Below are 20,095 nucleotides of genomic sequence, written 5' to 3'. Positions count from 1 at the left end.
TGGAGTAACCTGAGCTCACAGGTGCCTAGCCACAGTACCAGTAACGACAGGATTCTGAGGGGATTTGAAACCCTACCTCAATAAATTTATTTCTGTTTTTCAACATACATTCAAAGCAATACTTTGGCATTGTAATGCGATTCTTGACAGGGCTAAGGTAAATTCATCATGCTAAACTGAAATGTTTCTGGCAGATGTCTACTCTGTAACAATCAAATTGTGTGTACTGTGATATATGACAACCACAGTGCTACTTCTGGTTGTAAAACTCACAAGTGGAATACTTTATTCATGCAAACTTGGAATGTAATTATGCAATGTATTATCCCACCATGTTTTTTCATTCAGAAAAACTTTTTGAAGACAATCTACCAACTTCCAAATAATGGGAATATTTTAGTGCGCACAGAAAGAATAGAACTTTTTCATCACAAAGATGTGCGGGCATTTCGATGCTTTGATAGGATACAAAATCATATACTTGTTGAAAGTTAAGAAAGCATACAAGTAAAGTGTTTACTCTTCTTAAATATTAGCTTTTCCCCCTATGGAAATAGTCGGTTGTCCCAGGCAGATGCTCTTCTTTAAAGAAGAAATGATTGGGGCGCCTGGGTGGCTCAGTTGTTAAGCGTCTGCCTTCGGCTCAGGTCATGGTCCCGGGGTCCTGGGATCGAGTCCCACGTCAGGCTCCCTGCTCGGCGGGAAGCCTGCTTCTCCCGCTCCCCCTGCTAGTGTTCCCTCTCGCTGTGTGTCTGTCAAATAAATAAATAAAATCTTTAAAAATATAAAAAATAATGATGACAATACCAACATTATATACCAAAATAGTTTAAAAATAGATGTTTTGGGATAGCTGCTGCTTAATTATATGTATCACACAGACACTGCAGTGTAATTTATCATATTTTAGGCCAAAGAACCTAAAGTTTTGTTTAAAGGAAAATGTAACCCAAATGAATGACAACTCTGACTTTGATGATCCATGAAAAGCATCAGCACATGACTCCTTCTATTCTATGGCATGATCTCTGAAAACAGAAACACCCAAGGAATTGGAATAGACAACATTTTAAGAATCTGGCAAATATCAGTGTTAATACTATGGTTTGGATTCCCGTTGCCTTGTCCTCCACACTTTCAACAATTAATAAATATTCTGATGAACAGATAGAAACCCTTGGTTCGTGTTTTAGAGTCTCGTTGCCAGATGCAAATCCCACTACTGTCTGGGCAGCTGTGTCGGCCTTCCCTTCCAGAACCAGCTCGAACCCAAGTGGCTTCCTTTTGCCCTTGTGGCTCCCTTCTCCCTATTATTAGTAAGCACCTGTATTTTAAAGACCTCCTTGAAATTTAATTAGTATTTGCAATGTGAGTTTAAATATTTACATTTTAACGTAATTATTTTTTAAGAAAATAGTCTAATTCTATGATCCTTTCACTATTTTTGTTTTTTTATGAAGAATAAAATAGTTAAAGCAGGTTTGGGTCTTTTTTTTTTTTTTTTTTTTTTAGAACTGAGGAGACATAATGTGTGATGCACAGAACTTAAGACAAATTAGGCAACCTCTGGGGGCCAGTAAACACCCTCCCAGACTAACACAAAACTTGGAAACTGCCCAGTTGAAAATTTGAATCAGATTGTGCAAAAAGACAAAGACTGGCAAAAATATAACTTTGGAAGATTTACTCACTAATTTTAGAGCTGCTGGAGGCCCACCAAAGAGATTTGGGTCATGCATTACCTAAGACTTATGATGGGAAGTAGACTTACTCATTAGGGCAATTAAAGAATGACTCATTTAAGCAACAGTTAGGAATCAGTAACTGGATAGTTAGATCAGTTTAGCTAAAAATGATCAAACCACTGTGTGTATAGTCAAATGGAAATTGTCCTCTCTTTAAGTTGTGCTTATAATCATCATCCAGTGTGTTGTGGAAATACATGTCTGATTGTGCGTGTTGTTATTCATGCCATACACACACACACACACACACACACACACACACACACGTATTCATTTATTCATTCATGTATTAATTTAACAAGCAGTATATAAATGAATACCTCTTACCTGCCAGGAACTCCAGAGATCCTTTGTCCATGTCTCCTTACGCCTGTTTTCCTCATACTTCCTCCCTGCAACCCGCGGCTACATACGGTATTTTTCTCACTGGCTCCCCACCAGAACACCAGGTATGCTACCATTCCCACCACGTAAACCCTAAATGGAATTCTGAATAAGTTTCCTAATATTGGTGACACTGTTGATAAGCACTTTCAGGCCCATTATCTCACTGAGTGAAAACATGACATTGGTGGTCTTTAATGGACTTTAGAAAACTTCTGTGAACTTGACTTTTGTATAACATTCATGCAGTTGGTTTTTGTATGCAAGCACTGGGCACATGGAGCATGTCCATTCTCCTAGGATAGTCTTTCAGTTCTCTTCCAGAAATGTATTCAATTCAGTCCCTCCCCCACCCCCATCTGTTCCTACAGTCAGTGCCTTAGTTCAGGCCCTCAACCATCTTTTGTGTGTGAACCTGGAGTTCCTGGCAGGTAAGAGGTATTCATTTATATACTGCTTGTTAAATTAATACATGAATGAATAAATGAATACACGGTCTTTTAACTGCCTCAGTTCATCTTCAGTCCCCTCTAATCTCTCATTCATACCGCTGCCCCAATAAAATTACATCAAAATATGAATTTGATCCCGTTTCCTTGATTACAGTCCTCAGAAAGTTTCGTGTTGCCTACAAGTCTGAGTTCAGAAAGCTTCCGCAAAGCATTTATGGTGTTACCTTGTTGGACTCAGTTGTTCTTGCCCTCACCTGTACTCTATCCTTTTAATATTATTGCAACTTGAGAATGAACAGATAACTATTTATTCTTTCTCTAATCTTGGTTTGAATAATCCCTCCTCCAGGAGAGCTTCCTGGCTCTTCCAGGGAGCCTTAGTCACTCCTACTTCTCTACTCTCGCAGCAATTCCGCCTGTCTCTTAACTCTTGAATTCTATCAATTTAATGTGCATTCTCTGAGAACTCATTAATGGACACCTTGCAGTCAATACTCACAGCACAGCGTCTGGGACACACAGGTGACCAGTAAATGCTCCTTAACTAATTGGCTGAATATTTGAGGTACCAATTAAAACGTCATTTACCAACCTAGGGTTGAACTGGAAAACTAAGGCTGAGGTTGGATCTACTTTAGCTTAACAGTACCTGATGCTGAAGGCATACAGATATCAAATTAGTGTTTTATTATCTTTGTTTACATTCATATGGAGTCTCTAAATAAGGCTTTTCTGGAGGGACTGATTTCCTGGCTAATTGTGGGTCTGCTTACGTTGATAATGATGTTGAGTCATTTCAGGTTGTGTGGAACAAAGTTAAACCTCATCATCTTTAGGGATCCTAGAGTTCTATAAACTCAATCATAAATATTCAATCACTCATGGTAATAATACCCTGTTTCTTTCCCTCTTCCACTGCCAGCTTGTTACAGTGTTAGATGTTAGCATGAAGATGGGTAATCATTGAACCTGAAATTGCTAAGTTAATTTCTGGAATATCTAGTGTAGTTCTTACAGTACTAGATTTGACTGTCCATGCTAAAGAGACAAACATCGAAGAAACCACCAGAGTTTACATTATTTTGACAAATCTGAGAAACACATGATGACAAGATTGGATTCGGACAACATGTGCATTTGCACACACACAAACTCACTCTTACTACCTCATCAGAGTACTGGCAGAAAACAGATGGCTCACTCAAAGGCCTTAATTAAAGAGCACTTAATAAAAGGGACTGTTCACAGAGGAAGAATCAGTTGTAAGGTAAGCAACAGGGGAGTTTGAAGTGCCAGAAACTAGCAACAGGGGGAGCTGTTACTTCCTCATGCCTGAAGGGGCAAAAGCAGGGGGCTGCCGCTATAGAAGAGGATGACCACAATGCGGCACTCTGTGTTGGGGAATGGAGTTGTAAAGGTCATTACCTGGCAGGAAGGGGGCCAGGGAGTGGGGTAGGAATTAACACCTTGACCTCTCTCCCCTCCCACCTTCTGATTTTCCATCAGTGCTTGCCATCAGCCAAAGCCAACTAGAAACCGGAAAGCAAGGGAGCCTGGCACAGAGGCAGAGACAGAGAACAGACCTAGAGAGACAAATGGAGAATGACCAGCAAACGATTCATGAAGAACATCTAACTCTTGATTCCTTATCTATCTAGAAAAAACAAAACAAAACAAAAAAACACCAAAAAACAAGACAGCCTTGATAAGTAGGCACAAGATAGTGAAATACTGTGGACTGACGGACTTTGGGTCAATACATGTATTGAGAGTTAAGTAATACAGTAGCTATGATTTTCAGTCTCCCTGGGAGCCCATGCTAAGACCCACTCAAGGTGACAAAGATGGGAGACAGGAAACAAGGCTGGTGAGATTTCAGATCCCCATGTCTTCAAGCCAGATTCAAGCAGAGCAGTTGTGTTGAATCTATTATATTAAATTATATGTAAAATTTCTTAAGCAAAATATGGTTGTAATAGCAAGATCTGGGACTAGACATCAGGTTTCCTAGGTCTAAGGGAACTACTTTAGAAAATGAACTTAAGCAATCCGTTGTTTCATCTGCAAAATGGAAGGAAAAACGCATATCCTCGATGAATCACAGAGTTGTGAAGATCAAATGGGAAAGTAGAAATGGCTTCCTTCTGAAAAGTTAAACAAGTTCTACAAATGTCAGGCCCTATCACTTTTGGATACCATCTTATAAAGCTGGTCCCCGAGTACATGCTTGCAATCATCACATCCCCTCTCTTGACTATCTTTCCTCTACACATGGAGCACTTCACTCAACTCCAACTTAAACAGCACATACAAAGAAAAGATAAGCAGTAAGAAAATCCAAATGTGTTGGCAATATCGCTGCATGTTAACAAGAGCTAGGTTCACACTGAACTCCATTTTCGTGGTGCATAACTCTCCTTTCCATAGGTCCTATTAACTTCAAAGGGAGCTCCGTGCATGTAAATGATTATATTTATTGGATGCGCCAACTCCTTCTTATCCTCTGGGCACAATTAGAAATATCATAGAAAAATTAATGTCAGAGACTTGGATCCATATTTGTTATTCTATGGGAAATTTCCCATAGTTACAGATGTTAAAAATCCTGCCCAGTGGTCCAGTTATGAATGTGTACTATTTCTGCTTCTATCATCTTTGGAATTATTTTTTCTCTTGTTTTAGAATATTCTTTTTTACATTAAAGGAAAAAATCTTCTCTTTAGGTCCAGATAAGTCAGTGATAAAATCTTGGCTTTTGCAACTTGGTGCGGTGATAAAAATTTGGACTGCTTGCTTTCAGGGAACTGTTAGTGGTTCCCTGAGATTCTATCAATACTTACAACAATCCTGTTCCTACTTCAAGTTCACTCTGGGAACTAAATTCCTGGATGCCCAGTTTAATATTACATCCACGAAACCATGCTGTCATTTCAGGGTTTGTTGTAAATTCTGGCCATTATTAATATCCTTAGTAGGTAGCTATAAACTCAGGTTTTCTCCAGTTGAAATCGCCACAGTCAATGAGAAGAGATGGTTGGTGGGTGAAGAGCTGCACTTCTCACACCTACTTGCTGTTTGTTCTCTTTAAATTCAGTGGTCTGTGGGCGCCTGGCTGGCCCAGTCGGTGGAGCATGCAACTCTTGATCTCGGGGTGGTGAGTTGGTGGTGGTGGAGCCCCACATTGGGTGTGGAGATTACTTACACATAAAAATCTTATATATAAATAAATAAACTCAGTCGTCTAGTGGCTCTTGGTGGAAGTGTGTCTCTGGAACCAATTCTGAGAAATAACTTCTGTCCTCCGCCCAGACTCCTCAGTGAACGTAAGGGCCTTGCAAGTGGTACAGATTCGGTTCCTCGGCCATATGTATTATTATACGTTCTGTATGACATAAACAGTATGTGTGTTATACATCCAAGAGGGCAGGTTAAGTCTTTAACTGTACATTTCTTTAAAGTGACAGAAAAAGGTGAAAAGGGGAAGAATCCCCTCAAATCAAATATTTAGAATGCTGATGAAAGATAAGATGTGTACTATGGAAAGATAAAAACCTTTACTGGAGATGGACCCACCCACATGAGGGGTGGGGTGACCAATACAGAGACTCATCTGATATTGTGAGAAGCAATTTGATTTACAAAAGAGTCATTCTAAGTAGTGTCACAGACAAAGAAAACCATATCCACAAAGTAATTTGGATCCACTGTGAATTACTCATAAGGAGGAATACGTAAGCAAAGGGAGTCTAATTTTAGTAAATATTGATAGAGCAAAACAATCCAAAGTATATATAACAATCATATTTCTAGTGAAAATGTGTGTAAGTGGGTTTATTTTGAAAGGAAAAGTCCTACTCCCAGTGTCATAACCAATTAAATTCTCCAGGTAATGACCCCATTTGCATAGTGAGCGGAACCCACAAGTGGGAATTTTAATGGGCACACCACCTGAGTACAGTAATTGAGAGTGACACAACTTGAACTAGTTTTGTGCTTACCCCACTGAAAATTCTACTCATATTATTTTTAATGTCAAGCTACAAGTCAAATTTCAAGATGATGGATTTGTTCTTTTTTAAGCACCCGAGTTTGAGTAAAAGAAATGCTTTAATTCTGTTATGCATTGCATATCTTTGCTTTAACTAATCTGTAGTTCTGATTCTCACCACTGCTTCATTTTCTTCAGTGATTGGAATTTAATTTTATTCATTAATTTGTGAATAATTAGATAAAAAAAAATAATGTCCTCAGCAGCCAAATTGCTTTTGGATTGCCATTTAATGTACTTTTACCAGGATATGTATTCTCATTAAGCTGGCATCACAGTTTACTAAAATGTAATTGTGTAAATATGCCCAATTATTCTTTCTGATGATCTAAGAAAATCTAATAGAATATGTATTCGTGGGTATTTCCCTCCTCCTTCGCCTCAACACCAATAAAACGCCCTTCCTGCAGAGCTGATCACAGATGCCTTGTCATCTGAAGGTGTTACTTTTAAAAGATATTCTCCTTATCTCTCAGGCACTATTCATGTCCTTGAAAGAATTGTGCATTCTGATTGAGGGATCATATGATGTCCACATCAAATTATATAATAAAGGTGATCTCAAGACTCTAAGAGTCAGACACACATGACGAACTGCGCTTTCTAGGTTTTGAGATGACATTTTAAAACTTCTTTTGTTTCACTCTAAGATTGCTTGAGATCCTAACTATTTGTAGGTGTTTGACACCACTCCGCCACATCTGTAATTGGCATAGCATCCAGCAGACAGGCTCTGTACATCTTTACACTGCAACCTACCAAGTTAAGAAATGTATTGGTTCAATATAAAACAGCAGGCTGTTTTTAGACATAGTTACTAGTGCACAAGCTTTAATATGGCTTGGCTTCATCCTATAATGAGATCTTTTGGTTCCCTGCTCAACAGGCTTTTATTCCTTTGCAAAAGGCTATGAACTATGTCAAGTGGATCAGCTGCTTTTATACACCCTCTTTCTTGGCTTTGGAACGTAATTCTTTTGCTTCTACCCCTTTATGCATCAGACAGAACTTAAGAACCTTTTCAATTTTTCAAGCTAAACTTAGAATTTGTTTGAATTTGCTTTTTACTATTTTCCTAATAATTACATTCTCCACCGAACCTCACACAAAGCCCTGCCTGGAAGTGAGCACTTAATTGCAAAGCTATACTTTGTCTTTAACACATGTTACCTATACCCCATGTCGGTAATGTGTCAAAGGATGGTTATCTACCGTGATTTCTTCCCGGTCACCTCACAACTGAATGCAGCACTCTGTTTTAGCAAGCACTGAGGTGAGGGCTCGAGGGCATAAATAACAGACAAACAATGGAACCAGAACTAGTGGCCACAGTTCAGTATGAAGGCAGGAAACTACTCATGTTGACACTTGGCAGCTTAGAAGCTATATTGAGTCCATTAAAATTTGAACGTTTACAGTGTATTTTGATTCATAGCCCTTTTACGGTCGAGGGAGCAGTCATTGTTGGGAATTTTGGATTTAGTCACCACTGATCATTTTTGCAAAAGCCACCCTCCACTTTAGGGCTGCGTCGTAATGTTCTCCCATCTCCATACCCCCTTCCACAAAATCTCTAATATTAAATAAGCAAGTAAACACTAACAGTTTCTCATGAGAGGTGCCAAACTGCTTACCTAGGTTGAAACTACAAGAGGGACGGTCCCGACTCCACTGAGGTACCTTGAGAAAATGGGCACACTGGAAATTTATTGGTGATAGTGGGGCATGGAGAGGAAAGGTTAAAGGGACTGACTCCCTCGTAAAAACGCTTGATCAAGGGGCGCCTGGGTGGCTCAGTTGGTTAAGCAACTGCCTTCGGCTCAGGTCATGATCCCAGGGTGCTGGGATCGAGCCCCGCATCAGGCTCCCCCCTGCTCAGCCAGAAGCCTGCTTCTCCCTCTCCCACTCCCCCTGCTTGTGTTCCCTCTCACGCTCTCTCTCTCTCTATTAAATAAATAAAATCTTTAAAAAAAAACAACGCTTGATCAAAAAATGTAAACAGTAAGTGTGGAGTAAGCCCTATCACTATCTTAACCACTATTTAAAACAAAAATAGTATGATTTAGGGGTGCCTGGGTGGCTCCGTCGTTAAGCATCTGCCTTTGGCTCAGGTCATGATCCCGGGGTCCTGGGATCGAGCCTCACATCGGGTTCCCTGCTCGGTGGGGTATCTGCTTCTCCCTCTGCCCCTCCCCACTGCTGGTGTGCGCACTCTCTGTCAAATAAATAAGTAAAATCTATAAAAAAAAAAAAAAGGTATGCTTTACTACATTAGTGTAAAAGGAAAAGAAAAATGGATAGTGTAGTATTTGATGAAATTTTATCTTGCCTGTCAGATTAGATGTAATAAACCTGCAGGCCTACAAATCACAAGTAGTTGGAAAGAGCATAAAGGTCTTGAATAATTTGAAAAATAATCTCATTAATAAATAAACTTATTCATTAGGTGGTTGGGTAAATCTAAGCATTTAAACTGGAATTCCAGAAGGCAAGCCACAGACTCAGGACTCCAGTCTTATTTATGTTAGGCAGTGACTTTGACATTTATAACATGAGAATCTAGGGCACTGATAGAGGTTGTATGGATAAAGAATGGAAAATTATTACATAAGGTTGCCTTGGTTACTCCTTGAACTGTTCAGAGAAATCCTGACTACTTTAGGTGAGGAAAAAGGATATAGTTGATAGACTGTAAGAATATAAAAATAAAATTATATTCCTAAATAAAAAGCCGTCTAACTAAAGTGATTTTGGAGGGGTTAAATACTAACTATAAAACATTACTAGTGCACAAGCTTTAATATGGCTTGGCTTCATCCTATAATGAGATCTTTTGGTTCCCTGCTCAACACGCTTTTATTCCTTTGCAAAAGGCTACTAACTATGTCAAGTTATTGTTTGTCGGTGTAAAAATTGCACCACTAAAAACCCGAGATGAAAATACTTCTGATGATTGAACTTTTGGATGAAATTCATTAAATCTAATACCCGAGTTCATAGATTTTTTTTGTGTGTTTAATCTCAGTATATATATTAAAAACAGAATTACCTTTGTTTCCATTTCCTTCCTTTGGAATTATCTCCCAACTTCTAAAAACCCTTTAGTTAAGACTATGTTTTAAAATCCTATACTATGATTTGCAGTATAAACGTATCTGAATCTTTCATAGTTCACTTAGGGGCATGAGTCATGTGATTTACATAAGGAAATTAGGAAATATTCAGAAAGGGAAGTAACAAGATAAAAAAGCCTCAAGTTTTAAATGACCGTCAAATTCATTCAAATACCAATGTATCAGTTGGGTAGAAAATAAGCTAAAGCACAATAGAGAACATTTTTTTATTTCAAAATAATGTATTCAGGATAATACAGGTCCAGTTTAAAAATATTAAAGGTAAAGTTTCCACATTTAAAAAGAGACCAAATCTATAACTGTAAACTATAGCACTTAGTCATCATGGCCATGTAATTCAACAAAAACATTTTACATACAGAAATTCTGACATATACTGAAACTATTTTCACATTTTCCTACTTTGGTTTTTTTCATTTTTTAAAATCATACAAGATACTTTATGTAATGACTAGAGTAGACAACAGAGGAAAAGTACTGTGAATATAAATATGAAAAAAAAATTCAATTAATATTCTCTGTTATGGAGAAACATTATTTTAAAAGTGCTAATATTTTCATTGCAAATAGTGGCAGAATATATTTAAATATTAGACAGACCACTTGGTTGAAAAATCTTGCATGATAAAAAGTGACACATCTTAACAATTCCAGGTCATTAAAGGCTTTATATGTCAATACACAGATGCTATTCCTCTATCCTAATAGATACGCATAAGTTAACTTTGGGTATAGGTAAATATTCAGATTCTGGTTACTATGAAATAGTACAAAGATGTTCTTATATTTAATGTAACAAAGACACTCTTTAGACAAGAGAAAGACAGCGGTTTCCTATAATTCTATTTAAACCCGACAATTTAAAGGGTGTGTGTGTGTACACGCACAAAGCACTGAAAAGGGGATTCGGGAGTTTGCTTTTTTTTTTCCAAGTCCTTTAAAAGTAATGACGGAAGTAGAAGCTAGGTTTTATCTCAGAGGAAAAACCAGAGGTGACATTCCTATGCTTTAGGTTTAAAACCTTTCTTAAAAGGCTAGGTTTGCCAAAGGCTTCCTAAAAATATGAATTTGTTTTCACTATCAATTTGAATTTCATCTGGAAGAACTAAAAGTAACTATTAATCCAAAAGTATCCTTCCAGAATTTCTACAAGGAATTACATTAAATCAAACCAAACTACAATTCTGGCAAGATCAGACTTAGTAGGAGAGCACATAGTAGGGAAATTTACTCCAACTTTCATCTGGGCTACACAAAGTGTCTATGTCTTACTAACTATATACTTAAGTTGATTATGAGACTATTTCTTTACACTTGCAGCATCTTGATAACCTGCAGTGTTGGTTTAATTTAACATAAAATTGCAATACTGAAATCTGGTCACAGAAGTGGATGTCCCACTGCATTGGAAGGAAGGGTTTACATTAAGATGAGCCATGTTTATAAAACATCAGTTACGAAGCAAAACAAACAACCTCCGCCTCCTACAAAAGACTGAAAGCTCCTAATAAAATCCCCCCAAACGTTTCTGAATAAATCAAAATCATAATACTGAGATTTTAATAGTTAAAAAAATCACCTAATTTAAATGCATTTGTCAAAAGTATTCCATATTCTTTATAAAATAGAGCTATTTTAATAAAGCATTATATTCTTATCAAAAACTTATAACATTCAAATGATGTGTAAAAAATTGCATATTTTTAATTAACTTAAATTTTATAGTCTTTAACCAAAAAAAAAAAAAAACAAAACAAACCCCTGTATTCCTGCAACTAAAGAAGATACATACTTAAGGCATTTTTCTTTTAATGGCTTAAGGGCACACACAGTTCAGGCTCCCCACCTAAAGCTTGCTCTCACTAAATCTAATTCATCTAAGCTATAGATGGATCACTCATCCTAAAAGCCTCCTCATATACTACCTTCTCCTTGAAGCTTTGTGCATATTCCAGTAGGCAAGAGCTATTCTTTTCTGTGTATTCCTAGAGCCTTTTTAGTCTCTCTCTCCCTCTCCCCCCTGCCCCCATAAACCTCACTTCAGTATGCCTTGAGGAATGGGGTTTGTACTTGACAGGTCTCTTTCCTCTGCTAAACTGTATACTCCTCTGGATGGGAGTTCAATGGCATACGTCTCTCTGCATCTGAGCAGGCCATTACACACAGTAGGTGCTCAATGTCTGATGAACAAGGGGAGAAAGGGAGACTCCAGCACGGAACTGAACACTGGGTACCCAACTACGGTGTGGTTTTGCTTCCCAAAGTTCACTTTAAAAGAAGGGATGCTTACTTTGAACCATGAACAGATAGACATCAAAACTAAATTGTCTGGTTTAAATACCCACAGAGAAATAATACATTTGGAGCAAGAGGCTCCTAAGAATGCTTAAGAGACAGAAACATGCATAAAAAGGAGGAGACATTTAGGTGTTTTTTTTTTTTTTTCTTTTTTTGGGGGGGGGTTTCAAAATGTCCCTCAGTCATTGTAACTTAGTAAGTTTAGAAGTAGTTAAAATTTCACATATTAAACCACGTAGATTCAGTTAGAGAGAAACAGGCTTCCAGAGATTTCTTGAAATAATGAGTTAACAGTGCAAATCCTGGGTTGCTTCATGAGACTCTTACCATGTGCTTTTCCGCCCCCCTCAAAGAAAAATTTTAAACACTCCAGTTTTAACACAAACAGAAGATAAATACCTACGACGGAAAACAAATTCCACAGCATTCCATACAGATTTCCAAACAGTCCGATGATTCACAGCAGGCATCCACGATGCCACAATCCGTGTCACAGGGGCAGTTACAGTCCTCCCCCATTTCGTCTCCACAGCAACAGCAACAGGCTTCGGAGGCGCAGGTGCCACAGGGGGCCTGGCTCAGGACGATATTGCAGAGGGTGAGGAATTCACAGAACAAGCAGGCCAAGATACAGTGGACACAGCAATCTGCATTTTCAGTTGGGAAGAGACCCCCATCGTGGGGGGGGGGGGAAGAACACAAATAGAGAAATCCTCAATGGACTGAATGATAAGAATTGAACCAACTAATCCAGAACCCCATGACATGCAGTCTTATAAGTCTTCCTGTGGGCTGGAAGCTCGCAAAGAAACGTTTTAGAAGAGCAATCTTATAGAAGTGGATATTGCATTTAGGAAACAACCAACCAACCAACTGAAAAGGTGGTGGTTGTGTGTGTACAGGTGTGTGCACACGGGTGAGATTTTAGGTTGTTCCCACACACTGTGCAGTGGCCTTAGTCCTAGGTTCCACTTCTCTGTGCCCCTTACCCACGTTCCCCATATCCTACAGCTCTCCATCACACAGGCTCAACACTTCTGTGACACTGAAGTCCTTTAGAAACAGACACTTGACGGCTCCACCCACCTGCTCCAAAACTGGAAGGAAAAAACATTCAGTATGATACATTCAGTATATTACTGAGCTTTTCCAGGGTTATATTGTCATCATGGTTTGTAAGGTAATTGTTATAAAGATCCTGTTACAAAGAGCTAGATTTATTATCATATGAAGAAAATAGAGTTACCTGCCAGAAAGCCAGTTCTGTTCAATATGCCTTCACAGAGAGGCGAGTATTACCTAGTTCTAACACTTGTGACCTTAACTTTCTACTTCACTAGGGAATGCTTCTATTTCAACGCTGAAAGGGGAATCTACAAAAACTCACTTGACGTTGAAGAACCTTTAACTGAGTACTCTTAAAGCCCTAAGAATCTTCTTGAACATAAGATTCTTTATATATTAATCATAGAACACATCATACTCAGAACTATTTGTATTGGATCTATCAGTTTCAAGGGGGGAAAGTGGCCATCCCACCCAGCCTTGGAAGGAGAAGCTTACATCTTTGAAGGCTCCTTTGGTCCCTTCCTAAGCAAAGCTTCCTCTCCCAAAATATAATCAATGTCTTGAATTTTGACTGAATCTTTCCCTTACTTTTCACAACAGTGAATGTGGAAACATCCCTCAGTAACCTATCAGAAAGGAAAAGGGTACCTTAGGAATTCCTGTGAGTAGCATTTTTTTGCTCAACACTTTTAATTTATCCTCAATGATTCATGTTGCTAAGTTCACTTATTTTCCAGGTGTAGGTATCCCAGTTGATTAAATGTACCATAATTAACTTATCCATACTATTTATGAATATATTAGTCATTTCCAGTATTTTTGCTATTCCAAACAGTAATGTTTGGAACAGTTTTGTGCAAGTATCCTAGAGCTAACATGCTAGGTCACTAGAACTGTTGGCTCACAGGATATGCAAACTTGTTTCCAAAGCCATTGCTCCAAATTTTACTCCCCTCAGCCCCCAACCAAGTTGGAGAATGCTCAATATCCACAACCTCACCAATCTTGGAGACTGTCCTACTTTCATAAATGCCGGTTAGTTGAGTGTGAAAGGGCATCTCATGGTGGTTTTACTTTGCATTTATGTCTTCACTAGTAAGTCTAGGCATCTTTTCGTGTTTCTTCTTCTTTGAAACAGGTGTTTAGGACATTCATGTTTCCCCCTTATTTTTCTAGTTATGTTTTTTTTTTCTTACTGATTTGTAGAAGTTCTTCATATATTCAAGATACCAGTCCTTTCTCAAAAATGACTGTTTGCTCTCAATATGTGGCTTTTCTTAGGTTAAAATAACAAGAGACAGATGAGTTAATTTTTAGAACTTGAGAGTTTAAAGTAATAAAAAGAAATCCAAATCAAATCTTGCAGTTAGCTAGAGGTCCATGATTGATTACATGGCTGAGGAGGCATTAACAGGATTTGGTAGCAGAATGAAATACAAAGTTTTAATGTCTGATTCAGAAGAAGGGAGCCCAGCCATGCCTACTATACACAGAAAGGAAGAAGAAACCAATAATCAGGAGGGGAGAGACTGAATGTGATTGTTAAGACATCAACAGTCCTCAAGATAAAAAGGGACAGGAGTGACGTTCCAAACTAAACAGCTCATCCCCACTCAGAGGACCTAGCTATTCATTGGAAATTAAAAGCTCTTCCAGGGGCGCCTGGGTGGCTCAGTCGTTAAGTGTCTGCCTTCGGCTCAGGTCATGATCCCGGGGTCCTGGGATCGAGCCCTACATCGGGCTCCCTGCTCCGCGGGAAGCCTGCTTCTCCCTCTCGCACTCTCCCTGCTTGTGTTCCCTCTCTCAGTGTGTCTCTCTCTATCAAACAAAGAAATAAAATCTTAAAAAAAAAAAAAAAAGCTCTTCCAGATTTTAGAATAGCGACAGTTGTCATACAGAAATGAGAAGCCCTAAACCCAGAGTAGGATCTGTCCAAACTCCTACTTTTAGCCAACAAGATTCACAGATTAATTTAAGTCCATTAAACTATTTTTAGTAAACAAAATGAAAAAGACAAGTTCTTACCTGTCAATAGATCGAACACTCCTTTCTAGCCTATCTTCTATAACACAATGTGATTTTTTTTTTCCAAAATGTGATTTCTATAATAGCTATGAGTGGTTGTTTTTCATAGAATGGGAAGCCTAGTGTTAATGAAGGAAAATTATTTATTGGCTGTTTTCAGAATTAAGAAATATGTTATCTTAGGAGAGAAGGTGTTTTCATCGCTATTTTTTTAAAAATATTTTATTTTTGCGAGAGAGAGAGAGCACGTGTGCGCACACAAGCGGGGGGGAGGGGTAGAAGGAGAAGCAGACTCCCCACTGAGCAGGGAGCCTGATGTGGGACTAGATCCCAGGACCATGACCTGAGCCAAAGGTAGATGCTTAACCATCTGAGCCAGCCAGGCGCCCACACTATTCCATTTTTTAAAAACTATTTTCGATACTTACTTTGTACTAAACTCTGTTTAAGGCTCTTTTCAAATATGAATTCCCTTAATTCTAATAATATTTTCAAGAAGCAGTACTGGTATGATCCCCGTTTTACCAATATAGACTTAGAGAAATTTTAGAAAATTCGCCCCAAGTCCTAGAGGCCAGCAGCAAAGTCAGAGTGAGAAGCCATGCACTTCGCCTGGATGGGCCAGGCTCTAATCCAGCATGCTGTGCTGACCGCGGGGGTAGAGCACTTGGTTCATCTTCCTTGGGGGAAGATCAGTTATAAATCCAAAACTTTCTGATTTGTCTTGATCTGTTTTTAGCCTTGATTCATGTTCCTTTCCTTTCTAAAGATGATTCTGAATTTCACTTTTAATGAAGAGTTGATAGTAAAGGTTAACCCTCAACAAGAGCAAAGTTTATGAGTTGGAGAACTGATAAGCGGCCGGTCACATTGTGGAAATAGAAGAAAGTAGGCAGCCAAGAGAGATGTCTCAAAAGAAACAATCTGTCAATTTAAAGCATAAAAGTTAAGGTCTATACATACATGAACAAAAGCAGTGAGCAGATGACATAGGAATTCTGGTCAAACATGGTAATGACACAGGTCTCAAAAGAGTAAGTTCTTTATGTAAATACTAAAACTTAAACATACACAAAAAGGACATCCTCTTAAAACACAGGTTCTACCTAATTGACTAGAAAACCACTTTGGGCTACTCTGAAAAACCAGTCTATTCAAGGACACCTAAAAAAAGCCACAAACCAAAATGCAGTTTAGAGATTACCATGATAATAAACAAGGTGCATCTCCAGAGACATGGACTGCAGATACAGTCTCTGTCCTTTGTAAGTAAAGAACTACCTAGGTATGACAACAACAAGAAGATCCCTAAATTCTCTCAAATCAATTTATTTTTCTTTTTAGTGGTGCTCTAGAAAGAGCAGTTGGATCAAATGGTGACCTGAGGTAGTGAAAAGGTTAAAGTAAGACCAAAGAGCTGACAGTTTCTACCACTGACACCCCACCCCCTCCAGGGGGATCAACAATCATAAACAGCATTACGATGTTGGTTTTATGTGAAGCAGAGAGAGGATTAGAAGTATTAGCAAACTAAGAAGACTAAAGAAGAGGAGTCCTCTGCATCGATGTAGTTCACAGTCAGAAATAATTCTTTTTCCCCCTGTTCTGGAGGTTTTTCATTTTTATGGTTTTATTCAGTCATATTTGCAGTTTTTGCCAAAAGTATTTAACCTCTGAGAAGCCAACTAGGTTCTGGGAAGAATGCCTGTCTCAGACTGGGCCAAGCAAGAATTGCACAATTCAGCGTACTATTGAGAGGGGAGCTCAGCACAAGACTGACAGCTACTGTAAGTTTAGGAAAACAAAGGAACACACCAGCAGCCAAGTACCTTGCAAGAGTCATAAAAAGAAAGCTTTAGCACAACGTTTGATTAAAAGAAACCAAAACTGTTATGAATGACTGCAGACAATAAACCCAAACAAAATCTTTTGAGTCCTATGAAAGGTCATCAGTGTTAAGCCCATGCAGCTGGTCTATCTGGAAAGTGTCTAGCTGTCCCATGCAGTGAAGGTAACACCTGAAACCTACATAACCAACATCTTAGATGACTGGTGGAAACATCTGTGACCGGTCCAAGGGGCTTGGTTCTGTTTAAAATGAGACTGGAGACTCATTTTCATAAAAACACATTAGTTTAGAGGGCACCTGGGTGGCTCGGGTTAAGCGTCTGCCTTCTGCTCAGGTCATGATCCCGGAGTCCGGGGATCGAGCCCCACATCTGGCTCCCCGCTGAGTGGGGAGCCTGCTTCTCCCTCTGACCCTCTCCCCTCTCATGCTCTCTCTCAAATAAATAAATAAATAAATAAAATATTTTTTTAAAAAAGAACACATTAGTTTAATAATGAAATGATCCCAAATTGATTAGACCAATCATATGTGGCCCAAAATGCTAAGAAAATACGAGGGAAGCAGTTACAGTGAATGGACCCCTGAGTAAGAGCCATCAGAAATCTATTTGCACAGTAAACTCAGCTCTATTCTAAAGGAGTCTCTTACATTTCCTTAGTTTTCTTTTTTTTTTTAAGATGTGGTATGACAGGTGCTCTGAATTTCTTGGAACAAAGACCCCACACAGCAGAGTACTGGGAAGTGCAGAGCAACGAATTCTGAGAATAACCCACAAACCATTTCTGAGTGCACGCAGACTTGTATGTGTTTTATCTCAACTAATCTCTAATAACGTTTCCTATGACTTACATGCTTGAAACTACTTTCTTAATCAGGTCCCCAACAAGTAAACTATATACAGAGAAAAAGAGATTTGTTACCATTTTTAACAGACAAAAAGCAATTGTAGATAAAAATATGAGCAGTCAATTATGCTTAATTAGTAATTTAGGAAATTGCACAGAGATCAAACCTGATTTTACGACCAAAGCTACAGAGAACCCACAGGTGTTCCCATATCTTTGGCTGCTAAGGCTCACATCTGCCCGGTGGGGGTACAAAGGGACTCATTGTACAGAGGATGCCTAATTGGGCGGAGGCATTCTTCCCAGATGCTGCTTCACTGCAACCGTTGTTTCTCAATGCAAAATCAAAATCAGGCTAGAAGTGGGTTTTAGTAATCCTGAGTCACAGCCAGGATAGCTAAGTATCTGGCCTCTGTGAAAAGCCAGCTGTGAGGGATGAGACACAGACATCTCCAGGGAGTGCTCCTCAAGTGTTCGCAGGGGCAGGAAATATTTACTAGTAGAGCACGGTAGCTCAGCTCCAAGTAGCCCTGTGTCTCCAAGCCAGAGGACACACAGCATTCTGGCCTACAGCCCTAGAATGACCTGCTGCCTGCATAAATTGGCCCGAAGTGTCCCTCCTACACAGAACTCTCTGGCACACTGCTGGCCCCGTGAGGCCATGCATCTCAGCCAGAACACAGTCAACATTTTCCTAGTGGGGAAGAAAGTGAGTTAGGTCAGGAGGTAAAAGGAGAGAAGAGCTGTATTTTCCACTGCACTACAAAGAAGACCACACTTAGGAAAACTGAACAATTGTATTTACTATTATCTTTCCTCTCAGCAAATTCAAAAGAACCTTGGAAAAAAAAACTGTTCTCCCACATCCCACAAAGGGACTCCTTGATTTTCCTCCCACCTGTCCAAATTCTGGATTCCATCCTGCACCTATGAGAAGTGCATTTGCATTTTAAATTAGTTAAGTGAATAGCACAGATTTTTTTTTTTTTTTTGCTTCTCTTCCTCGTTTATCCTGCTGCCTGCTCCGTGGTTGATTCATTAAATATTCCAAACTCTGAGAGATTTGATCCAGTAATTGTTAGTCATGACTTAACTGTAGCACTGAGTCAAGGAGTCCTTTCTAAAGAGCTGCATCTTACTAAGTCTAGGAACATAGCTTATATACCAGAACCCCCTTTCCCCGCCGCTCCCCCACCCCAGGAGCTGTACAAAGAAATCTGAAGAGGAGTAAACACTCAGTTAGTAGAGGTATTTATTTAAAATATTTCACATGTACAGTTAGTGAGCAGAGGGTAAAGAAAAGCTAAAAAAAAAAAAAATGGTGCAAATAACATTTACATTACCTTAACTAGATGCCAAACTGGATAGCTGGTAATGACAGAACTGTCCTCAGAGGGTTGCGATGAGGATTAAAAGGGACAGTGCCTACAAGTGCTCAAGAAGGGATTTATCGTGGAAGTACTTACTAAGTAAGTACTGTTACTGTCATAGCAGCGAAGATAACGGAAGATTTATTCTAGGGAGGCCACACCTCTTTACCTACCAATATTTCATTCACTCTGATCACCACACCAAAATCGGGCCATTCCATTTTAACCGAAGGAAGTTTAAAAAGGCTCGGGTCATAGTTGAAACACTTGAAAAGGGAGACCCAAAAAGGCAACTGCAAGAGACAGAATCTGCAGAAGAGTGAAGCAGGCAGAAATCGGCCATAGGAAAAAATTAGGAAATCTTATGCTTGGCTGCAGCAGATGACTTAAAATAATCTTTTTCCACATTTAAATTATATTCATTTATTTTTCTCCGGAAGCTGGAAGGCATAAACAGAGAAATGCTATACTTTACCTGAACTTAGTCAATGTTGACTTTATTCAATCAGCCAGTTGGAAAACCTCTAATCCAAAAGGTTTAATTAATAAAGTTGAATGTAACTTTTGGATAAGAAAATCCACTTTAGATCTTAGGAGCACTTTCCTAGAAAGAATATGTCTAACGGTCTGCTTAGTTGGTCACAATGCCATATATGGCTAGGAAAAAATATATTTTTTCATTAAAACTAGGATTTACATTCTCAAAACTGTACAAAAATGATCTAAGAAATCTCTCCCCAAACCTTAACGTTTTTCCCATTTTTCACAACTGTGTCTCTTTCACAATTCGCATTTCAGTTTCTCCTCTTCTTATTCGTGCTCGTCTAAATACTGTACAGGGTACATTCAGAAATCAGCTTTTTCTTTTTTTTAAGCC

General features: G+C 38.9%; 1 protein-coding gene across 2 annotated transcripts in view; it reads right to left on the bottom strand.

The window, feature by feature from the left end:
- Positions 1-312: 312 nt before the first annotated feature.
- MDFIC (MyoD family inhibitor domain containing) overlaps positions 313-20,095 on the bottom strand; it is a 97,162-nt gene continuing 77,379 nt past the window's right edge. The window contains exon 4 of one of the 2 annotated variants that reach the window (XM_088018340.1): positions 313-752. In XM_088018340.1, the coding sequence (XP_087874466.1) occupies positions 649-752 (104 nt within the window). In that variant the 3' untranslated portion in view covers positions 313-648. Of the gene's footprint in view, positions 753-9,997; positions 12,709-20,095 lie in introns of those variants that run through there. The other variant, XM_028104920.2, reaches the window with a different exon arrangement.

Source organism: Eumetopias jubatus, unplaced genomic scaffold, assembly GCF_037043125.1.
Source record: "Eumetopias jubatus isolate StellerSeaLion01/CBP00866 unplaced genomic scaffold, mEumJub1_p1.0 scaffold_14, whole genome shotgun sequence".
Lineage (NCBI taxonomy): Eukaryota > Metazoa > Chordata > Mammalia > Carnivora > Otariidae > Eumetopias > Eumetopias jubatus.
The sequence above is the reverse complement of the archived record's forward strand: the minus strand, read 5'-3'. Positions and strand labels throughout refer to the sequence as shown.